Source organism: Ananas comosus, linkage group 12 (genome assembly GCF_001540865.1).
Source record: "Ananas comosus cultivar F153 linkage group 12, ASM154086v1, whole genome shotgun sequence".
Taxonomy (NCBI): domain Eukaryota; kingdom Viridiplantae; phylum Streptophyta; class Magnoliopsida; order Poales; family Bromeliaceae; genus Ananas; species Ananas comosus.
Window position 1 is genome coordinate 11,156,504 of NC_033632.1, and position 10,969 is coordinate 11,167,472.

The window sequence follows — 10,969 nt, forward strand, 5'->3', positions numbered from 1 at the left end:
ATGAATTTGCACTGTTTCAGGAGAATGTTGCACTATTTCAGAAAGATATTGCACTGTTTTAGAAAAAAATTACACTCTTAGAGAGAAAAAATATACTTTTTTAGACGAGAGTTATACTTTTTGAATGAAAATTGCACTCTTTGAACAAAATTACACTCTTTGAATGAAAATTACACTATTTGGGCAAAAATTATACTTTTTCTCCTCCGCTTTCTAGCCAAATAGTGCAATTTTTATTCAAAGAGTACACATTTCGTTCAAAGAGTGCAATTTTCATCCAAAAAAGTATATTTTTCTCTCAAAGGGGATAAATTTTCTAAAAAATAGTGCAACGTTTCATGAAACAGTGCAGTTTTTTTTTTTTTTTCTGAAACAGTGCAAATTTATCATCGTTTTCTTTTCTCTCTGATTATTCATTTTTTTTAAAAAAAAATAACTATTTTTTATATTTTATTCTTTATTTTTTTAATTTTTTAATTTTTTTTTCTTGGTCCCGCTTTCACCCGCACTTGCTCCGAGTCCTTCTCCAGAACCAGCATCGGTGCCTACGCCGGCGAAGGCAGAGGAAAAGGATGCGGCGCTATTTTCGTTACCGTTGTGGAAGATCATGGAGGCGGTAGAGGGGGATTGACGAGAAAAAAAAAGAGAGAAAAAATAAGAGGAAGAAGACATGATGCTGCTCTTTTTACTATTGTAAAGAGCTGGGGAGGTGGTAGAGGAGGGTCGGAAAGAAAAAAAAAAGAGGGTTGAGGTACGGTTTTGACGGGGTCAGAGGCGAGGAAGGCTGAGGGAAGGTGCACGGGCAAGGGTGAGCGGGATAGAGGAGAGGCTGGCCATCTCCGCCTCTGCTTTCGCTTCCACCGCCCTCTTCGGAGAGAAAGAAAAAAAAAATGAGAGAAAAGAAAAAAAGAGGTGAGAAAAAAAATAAGGGTATTTTAGTCAGTTTTTTAAAAATCTGGTTCGAATCTGCAAAATCTAAAAATGCGGCCTACTTTTGCAAAAAACTGAAAACTAATAGGCTTTTTATGCAAATTGTCGAGAGTTTTTTTAAAACATTATTTTTATAGTTATAATATTTTTTAAAATTTTATTAATAAAAATTTTTAAAAAAAAGCCCACATCATCATTACCACTTATTTTTTTATTATTTTTTCTGACTCATCTCTTCCTCTTCCTCCTTCCTCAGACGTCGTAGATAATTGAGAATGTTAATTTGTTTCAGTTCCCATAATTGAAAAGTTACGGATAGAAATAGAAATCCATTATCTTACAATGAAAACAACATAGGAAACTCTGGAAAATTTTTGGATGAGGACAAGTATCTTAATACGGATACAAATAAATTCATTAAATACAAATTTGTTCTTCGGCCTAATTACCGATTAGAAGATTGGCGTGCGTTTCCTGTTTGAATAGGAGTTTGAAACCAAACTTCTTCTAATTGGTCAATAAAAATACAATTCAATGGAATTCCTTTTTTGTTTTTCTTTAGATTAGTTTATCTTGAAAGGTTAAAAATGGTAGAAGATTAAATAAAAAAAGAGTGAAAGAAAAAAAAAAAAGGAGAGGAAGATGACATGACACTATCCTCTTTACTATTGTGAAGAGCCGGGGAGGTGGTGGAGGAGGGTCGGAAAGAAAAAAAAAAAAAGGGTCGAGGTACGATTTTGGCGGGGTCGGAGGCGAGAAAGGCGGAGGAGGGAAGGTGCGCGGGCAAGGGCGAGGGCGAGCGAGACAGAGACGAGGCGGGCCGCCTCCGCCTCCGCCTCCGCCTCCCTTCCACCGCCCTTTTCGGAGAGAAAGAAAAAAGAGAACGATAGAAAAAAAAAAAAAAGCAAGAGAAAAAAAAATAAAGATATTTTAGTTAGTTTTTAAAAATTCGATTTGAATTTACAAAATTTATAAATACGGCATATTTTTATAAAAGCTTAAAACTAATAAATTTTTTATATAAATTGGCCTATCTTTTTTTAAAAAAACATTTTTATAGTTATAATATTTTTAAAAACTTATTAATAAAAAAATTTTAAAAAAAACCCACATCATCATTACCACTTATTTATTATTATTTTTTCTGACTCATCTCTTCTTCGTCTTCCTCCCTCTCTCTCTCTCTCTCTCTCTCTCTCTCATCTCTGATAAAAAAGAGAGCGACACAAAAGCTCTCAACACACGTTCCCTCTTCGAATCCCCTCCCATCCCAACCCTCTCTTTCTCCCTCCGCCGGAAACCCTAGCCCCCTCACTCCCCAAACCCTAATCGCGAGGGATTCGATCATCCGGATGCGCCCTTAACCCTCCCCGATCGAGGTTTTTTGGATCGATCGGGGGTTTGGGAGTCGGCTCGGGGAGCTCCGTCCGAGTCGGGAGATGGACGGCCGGGATCCGCCGGAGCCTCCGCCGCCGCCGCGGCCGCCGCCGGAGGAGGAGGAAGAGGAAGGGCGCCGCTCCGCCGCGGCGGCGGCGGCGGCGGCGATGGCGAAGGAGGCCGCCGCCCTTTTCCAGGGCCGGCGCTACACGGAGTGCATTGACGTGTTGAAGCAGCTGTTGCTGAGGAAAGAGGGCGATCCAAAGGTGCGTGTGATCAATTCTACTTTTCTTCTGTTGTCCTTCTTATGTATCCTCTTACGATCTCTTTTGATTTGTGTGATCTCTGAATCTCGGGGACGTGAATTAGTATTAAAACGAAGAAGTATGAAATTTGGTTCAATTTTGCGTCATAATGGGGTATATATGTAGTGAAATCTATGCTTGAAGTGATCGCGAAACCATATAATGAGCTTATGAAGTTTGGTGTACTATGATCGATCAAGGTTAAGTTGCTTATATTGTCCTTTCCAAGTTGTACAATCTTCGCCATTATTCTCTGATCCGGTGGTCGGTATGAGTATGTCTACTTCATCCTTCTTTCCTACTTGATTGTGGTTATGAAGAACGGAAGTGGCTAAGTATTTGCTTTTAAACAAAAGATCTTTGAATTTTGGTTTATTGAGGTTCAAGTTCGAATTTGTTTGGAACAGCTAGTCATTTCGTGGACTTTATGTTTGACTTGCTCATCAATATACAATATCAAGTTTTGTATGTCAGTATGTCCATACGCAGCAAACATAAGTTGCTTCTATTATCATTTCCAAGTTGTACAACCTTTGTGGTATCGTCATTTCCATGGATAGAATAATTGACTGTTTCTTCACCAATTTGATGCTTTCCTATGCTTTGAAGAACTCAACTTTTGAGCTCAAACAATATTTTGTAGATCGATCATGTTGGTCATGTCAAACAATTATGAGCATATTGTACAGCCTAATTTCTAGTAAATTAGGTTCTTTTTTAACTTCTTTTTCATGTATTGTAACCTTTTGATTATCTCAGGATCTTTTTTTTATCGTTTAATTTGCTTGATTACACCTTAGGTTCAGCTGCATGTCATGTGCTCTGTTTCTCTTTTTACTATGCTATTCATGAGGAATCTTCTTCCTCCTGTTAATTTGATAAATTCCCCTTTTTATCATTTTTTTTTCGTTGCAAGTGTTTGAATAATACATCATTCATGAAAACATGATTTGAAATAAGCACTGTTAGCATGCACAATAAATTATATTAGTGTTGGAATTTAATCAGAACATGATTATAAAACTGTGCTATAATCCGCAGGCAATGCTAGTTGTGCTGTACATCTCTCACTGCAATAATAATGATAGCTGGTTCTTCACAAATTTTCATACATATAATAGCATGTAGTTATTCTTGGAGATGACTTATAAATAGAAAGAAGAATTACAAATAATTAAACTTATTGTGGCCTTTTATGTGAACTTTATTTGATAGGTACAGTGTTATGAGCCTGAAACTGGGTTTATCAAAGTGTTGTTTTGATTGTTTTGTTTTGTGGTTTTAGTTGATCTGCTGATAATTTTTCAGGTCCTTCACAACATAGCTGTTGCAGAGTACTTCCGGGATGGTTGCCCTGATCCAAAAAAGCTACTTGATGTGCTTGAGAAGGTTAAGGTGAGATATAGTTACTTATCTTTGTATTTTTTTTTTTTAATATGTTCATGCTTTTTGATAGGATCTAAGGATACACCACCCTTTTGTTCTCCTTGTTGTTGTGCAATAATTGTGCCTCACTGTTTTTTGTGACAGAACTTCTGAAAAATACTAATTGAATGGGGTTTTATATCATCAGAACCTCATGCCATCATGTGTTTGGCATATTTATGTACACTTCCATTATATTTCGTGATGTTTGAATAATTTTTTACTTTTCATCTTTATGCAACAATTGATTGTTATGTAAGAGATAAGGTAGCAGGATTTAGTAATTATATCATTGTATTGTTATTTGTTCATTGACCTTCGAGCGAAGAAAATGTGATTTTAGAATATACTATGCAGAATATATACTTTAAGAGAAAAAGTTTTATTTGAGACAAAAGAATTTGAGATCTTTCTGTAAATGATTAGAAGCACAGATGATCTAGTAGGTATTATAGCTTTTGATCTTATGGTTGCTTGAAAATCTGAAATACAAATAAGTAACGAAATATCTCTTGCATTATTTCTATAGTTAGCACCTGAATTTTCCAGACTGAACTGCTTAACTGCTGCCTAGAAGAGTGAATTCCGCATCTAATCTTCCTAAGAGCAGTTGAATGATCTTATTCAACTTTACAGCTCAAGCTAACCAAAATTACCAGGTGATGGCTTATATTCTTTATTAAACCTGTAACAACACCAGAATTATTCAGCATGGAAGAAGATTACGGACGATGACATCTATTGTTTTAACTAGCCATCCAGCCATTTAATCTTTCATTCTAATTTGGCAAAGAGTTGAAACCTATGACCTTTTAGCTTTCAGTATCTCTTTGCCTCACTTTTACAGTACTTATAATGTCTGGTAACTTAAATGTGATTAGATCTCCTATAAAACAATGTAGATGATTGTACTGGATTCCCTTTTGCTAAATTATTTGTATTAGGTTGTGTGTTATCTCTTAAAACTTGCACCTTTTTAGCTTATTTATGAATTGTGTATCTTGTTTTCTTCTAATAATTTTTCTTTCTTGATGACGTCATGTCTAAAATAATAGAAAAGAAGCGAAGAACTTGCTCGTGTATCTGGAGAACATACTGAAGCCGTTAAAAGTCTCGGAAGCAATGGTACTGTCCAGTGCGCAGAGGTGTTTGACACATCCATTATGACTTTCAACACTGTATGATTTTCACCTTTCATCCGTATTAACTTCAAAGCTTGTAATTAAAAAGAAGTTGCATAGGGACTTTTTTGTCTAATTACTTAATGCTGCATGTGCAGGCTGTAATCCTTTATCATCTACATGATTATGCACATGCATTATCAGTTCTTGAGCCATTGTTCCAGAATATTGGACCTATCGAAGAGGTATTGTGCATTCTTTTAATTCTTTTTACCTTGCCTACCATTTTTTTTTTCTTTCTCTCACAGGCTATGGGTGTTATGCAGACAACCGCTTTTCATATATGCCTTCTCTTACTGGATACTGCTTTGTCTTCGCAAGATGCAAAAAAAGCATTAGTAAGTTAATACTTTGTTGTGTCCTGGTTAGTTAAAACTAAGCTCTACCATTTATGTCATCTTTTTTGATGCCATATGCCTATGCTCAACTTACCAACAGTAGCATTATAAGATAATTTCTCTATATATTTTCTTTTCCTTTGTTGTTTTTACTTGTGCTTTTGTATATTTCATTGATCTCAACTTTTTAATCGAGTGCCACAAGGTCAAATTTCTGAATGAATCTACATGTGAATTTAGTTTATTATTGTTATGTGGATCTTTTTTTCATGCTTTACTGAAACTCTTTGATCAGTACTATAGGGAAGCGTCAATGCGGAATTTAAGTTTTTTATAATTTCTTCTTTTAGTGTACCAGGTAGCAAACTTTGCTATCACTAAAATTTGATCTCAAAAACTTGGAGTTGAGAGGTTTCTTGTTGAATATAACATTCAAGCAAGGATTATAGATTCTAGGCTGATGGGTTGCTAACAAAAGCTTTGGATTTAAAATCTATTTTAAGTTCCTTTGCAAGTTCTAGTTGTTTTTTCCTTCACAGTACCTTCAGGTAGCTGCAAAAGGAATAGAGCACAAGATATATGAAGGCCTTTGGCCTGTAAGGCTTTCCCCTTGTATATTTTGTATGTCACGCCTCGGGTTTCAGCTCCATCCGGGCGCCCCAACAGATCTGCCGCATACACAGGAAGCTTGTGTACACAAAGCGATAGAAGCACCTGTAAACAGTATAAGAACAATTACTAGAGAATAACAGAGCTACGAAAAATAGAAATAAATAGTCACTTGTATATACTTCTATACTAGGTAGGGTTGCGCCCTCGAGCGCCGCTTCGGATTTTGGCTTTCTTGCGTTGATGTCGTAGCTGACCTTGTGGGCGTTCTATTTAGGCCGGCCACCCCCATAGGTGGTGCGCGGAGTAGCTTAGGCACAAGCTGGACTGGCCAGTTGGCGGTCCCTTTGGATTGAGTCAGTTGTGACTGTTTCTTAACTAGTGATGCATATATACACAGAGAGCATGACATGAATAGTGGTAGTGTTGTGGCATATTAGCTGTAGAGTTTTTTCCAGCTTACCATATTATTCTACCTACCGACTATACTTTCTAGTGTGTAGACGTAGTGGGTAAGGCTGTTTACAGGTGATAAATGCAAGTGTTGGAGGACAGAGGGTAGGCCGTCTACATTGTAGGTGATAAATGCAAGTATTGGAGGACAGAGGGCAGGCCGTCTACATTGTAGGTGATAAATGCAAGTATTGGAGGACAGAGGGGAAGGAAGGTTCTAAAATGGAGTGATAGATACTAAATATTAACGGAACCGCCAGCAAACACCAATGTAGTTTTGGTAAGAGAGGAAGAATTACACATTATATGACCAAGGAAGAAAAGCATAGGGATGTATCTTACTTTCATGGTAAATGTTTAAATCCTTATAACCCGTGGGTCCTCAAAAGCTGTAGAGTTGCCACAGAAAAGATGCCCCTCACTTAAGAGGACCATATTGTCATATGGAGGAGAATGAAATTCTCCTGCCTTTTATCCAGTTACAAAGGAAGCCGTATTATTGGAGGCATGCAATGGCTTCTTAAGCTCTTTAGGGATGTTATTCTTTCCTGAGAATTGAATATTTCCATATGTCCAATGTTGCTTTCTCTTTTACTAGGCTACTAGTTTATATTCTTCTGTCTGAATGCATATTCTATTTGTCCAATATTGTTCTCTTTTGAGACTGTCCTTAGAACTGTTCTAAAGGCTGCATGGGATTGGATGTAAGAAATAGTATTTCTCATATTCAATACTAGCTTGAAAACACAGTTCATTTAAAAAGTACACATTGAAAACTCACACCTTGGTTGATCGCTTGATGCAAGCCTCATAATCGATATGAGTTTAGCTTCATACTGGAATAACCAAAATATTTCTCTCTGTTCAACTTAAATTCATGCATTCAGATCTCAGAATCACATGGACATAAACAGTTATTCTGGGCTATTATTTTAATTAAACTCTCCAAAATAAGTTGTTGCATCAGGTTCCTTTACAGAATAACTTTCAAAGTTATTACACAGATGAATTCTCTTTTTTTGCTACTATCTCTAGTTATTTTGTCTCTTGCTAAGATGTCATTTTCCTTGATTTACAGGATATAATTCAATACCTAGAAAAATTTTTCGGAATTGGTAGCATGACAACCCAAAATGACAATGGAAGTGCAACTCAGCATCAATCTCTGAACCTGGTGAGAAGTCCTTTAAGAGGTAATAATAGTTCTGCACCAGATGCCTCTGCTTTGGATTCTATTACTCCTGAGAACCCTACTATCGGAAATTTATCTGATGATGCATTGGAGTACGAGACCTTATACTCAACATTGGACAGTGGAGGCCATCAGAAATTGGAAAGGCCTTTTTCAAATGATCTGTCAAAGCCATCTTCTGATTCAGCTTCTACAACAGCCGATCTGAAATTAAAATTACAACTTTTCAAAGTTCGGCTTCTGCTTCTCACTAGGAACCTAAAGGTCGCAAAGCGCGAGCTTAAGCTCTCTATGAACATGGCTCGTGGCAGAGATTCATCAACGGAGCTCCTTTTAAAGTCTCAGTTAGAATACGCTCGTGGCAACCATCGGAAAGCTATAAAATTATTGGAGGCTCCTAATAATAGAACAGAACCAGCAATGGCTACTATTTTCAATAACAATTTAGGGTGCATTTATCACCAGCAAAGATCACACCATATATCGAGCTGGTTCTTTAGCAAAGCACTGAGGAACTGCTTATCATTTCGTTTAGAGAAGCCTATGAATCTTGTTACCTTTTCTAAGGATAAATCCCGTCTCATTTCATATAACTGCGGTCTTGAGAATTTAGCTTGTGGGAAGCCACTTCTCGCAGCCTCTTGCTTTCGAGAAGTGCTTCCGCTGTTCTACAACCAGCCACTTTTCTGGCTCCGATTTGCAGAATGCTCTCTACTAGCACTGAAGATGGGGCTTTTAAGTTCAGCCGGGGCTTCTTCAGGTGATGAAGAGGTTAAAGTTCTTGTGGTAGGTTCAGGTAAATGGCGGCAAGTAGTTATCAATCCTTTGAGCTCAAGAAAAAACCGTTCTGATTCTACTGAGAAAAACCGGGGCTGGATCTCACTTCCATATGCTCGCCAGTGTCTGTGTAATGCTCTATTATTACTTGATAGTTTTGAAAAGGAAACGGCAAAAGACAGTACTTTAGATTCTACATCAGAAGCTAATTCAAATGCTAAGACAGATTCGAAAGCATCAAACACAACATCAACACCCACAACAGCCAATTCAAATGGCGATCCTAAGGGAGGTCTGTTAAATTCAAATGCCGCTTTACAGAGCTCTGTTGCGTTATATGAAGAGTTTCGTCAGAAAGAAAATTACTATGTAAAGCAGGCCGTGCTAGGAGACCTAGCATATATTGAGTTGTGCTTAGAGAACCCCGTAAAAGCACTTTCTGCTGCAAAATCACTTCAGGATCTTCCATACTGCTCCAGAATCTATATTTTCCTCTCCCATGTGTACGCAGCAGAAGCACTTTGCCAGCTTAACCGGCCGAAAGAAGCTGCAGAGCAACTTTCAACTTATATCATTGATGATGGGAAAGATGTCAAATTACCATATCAAGATGAAGACCTAGAAAACTGCTTCCTTGAGAAGCTCGGAGAAAGAGAGGATTCGAATGGTCTAGAAGTTTTCAGAAAAAGCCAAGAGGGCTTACAAGATCTAGGGTTTCTGAAGCCTGAGGAGGCTCGTGGGGTGCTCTATGTGAATTTTGCCACCATGTTTGCATTGCAGGGAGATCTCGAGCGGGCTAGCTTTTTTGCAAAGCAGGGGCTTGTCTCCTTGTCTGATAATCCGAAAGTGCTTCTCACATCTATCTACGTGGACCTTCTACAGGGAAAAGCACATGAGGCTCTTGCAAAGTTGAGGCAGTGGAGACATGTGACGTTTGTCCGACAAAGCAGTTCAACGGTGAGCAGCTAAAGTTGTGGCCAGGTGAAATGAATTCGTATTGATGGAATGCGGTTGATCCAAGTTCAACCCCAAATCCTAGGGTTTTTGTGTACCATACAGAAACAATGGGTCTTGGAATAAGCTTTATTGAAACAAATCTATTGGCCCGGTGTTGGCGCAAATTGAAGCCTTTGAGAAAGATCATTGATTCGAGAAAATGGATGCAAAAACTACCTACAGACAAAAGAGAGGGCTGGATTAAAGCCATGTAAGTCTGTCTCTTAATCAAATCATTTTAGAGATATTCTGTTTAATTCAAGTTGATAATTGACTTTTTTCTTTACCTAGTTCTAACAGATGATAGAATTTTTCTGTTAGGAGAAAAACAGTAGAAGGTCAAGGTAGGGGAGATCCCTCTTGAAAGTGTTGTAGGAACATAAAATCGTTGTCTAGGTGTTGTTTGAATGAAAGATTAGGTTCTGGTAGAGTGAAAAAAAATTAGGCAGGTTGTTGTGAAGGTGAAAAAAAAAAAATTATTTCAATACTATCATGTGCTGATGTCTTTCGTAAATGGGTGAAAACTGTTCTTTCATTTTGTCTGGCCATTTGTACTTACAATTTACGGTTACTATGTTTCTTATCAAAATTCTCACACGAGGGCCATGCATATTATTCTTATTCTTTACAATCTCTCTCTCTCTCTCTCTCTTTGTATGTGTGTGTTACATACATCAGCTTTTTACCTGTCTTCTGATGTTTTTTGTTCAGGTAAAGATGTATAACTAGAATCCTGCTAATACTCTTAAGAGTATGATCGTTTCGTACTTATAATTTATTTTCAATGGTAGAGGTCCCAAATCGACAATCCATACCGTTAAACATGAGTATAGATATTTAAATTTTTTAGAAATCAAATTTCTAGAATTTTTTTTTGACATCATTTATCTTACGATCAAGAGGCTTCGAAATTGACAATTTTTTCGGCATGTATAGGATGTTTTCTCATTCAACCGTGTGAAACAATCAGAATAGGTTGAAATTTTAGTAGTAAGTTTTATTCACTATAGATCAATTTTATTCACTACAGAATTGGTTGAAATTTCAGTAATTCCGATTTTGAACTAAAAAAAAGTTGATCCTCAATTTTTAGAATGTCGTTTGATTTTGACCGTTTATTTTATATCCGCTTGATATACTTAACAATAGTTTAAAAAATCATGAAATTCAGTTTCTAGCCACTTCAAATGTATTAAATAATGTTTAACGGTATGGATCGTTGATTTAGCAGTACTATTATTGAAAACGACTAATAAGTACGAAGAGTCTTCGTACTTATTGTAGCATCATCTTATAAAGATTATCCAAACTGTAGGTCATTCGCAAATAGCTACCCGCACTATAAAAGTTTGCATTTTAAGGCCATAATCATTCTGATGTTATCAT

General features: G+C 37.1%; 1 protein-coding gene across 1 annotated transcript; it reads left to right on the forward strand.

Annotated features, from left to right (window-relative positions):
* On the forward strand, window positions 2,091-10,198 carry LOC109718350 (CCR4-NOT transcription complex subunit 10-like). Its single transcript, XM_020244541.1, has 6 exons — window positions 2,091-2,573; window positions 3,921-4,007; window positions 5,093-5,215; window positions 5,317-5,403; window positions 5,485-5,556; window positions 7,697-10,198. The coding sequence occupies exons 1-6, from the start codon at window positions 2,370-2,372 to the stop codon at window positions 9,554-9,556; spliced, it is 2,433 nt and encodes an 810-aa protein (XP_020100130.1). The 5' UTR covers window positions 2,091-2,369; the 3' UTR covers window positions 9,557-10,198.

Excerpts from the sequence above, each read along its gene's own strand:
- LOC109718350 (XM_020244541.1), top strand. The coding sequence starts at position 2,370 with ATGGACGGCCGGGATCCGCCGGAGCCTCCGCCGCCGCCGCGGCCGCCG. Across the intron at positions 5,404-5,484 it reads ATATTGGACCTATCGAAGAG|ACAACCGCTTTTCATATATG; the intron begins GTATTGTGCATT and ends GGTGTTATGCAG. Across the intron at positions 5,557-7,696 it reads AAGATGCAAAAAAAGCATTA|GATATAATTCAATACCTAGA; the intron begins GTAAGTTAATAC and ends CTTGATTTACAG.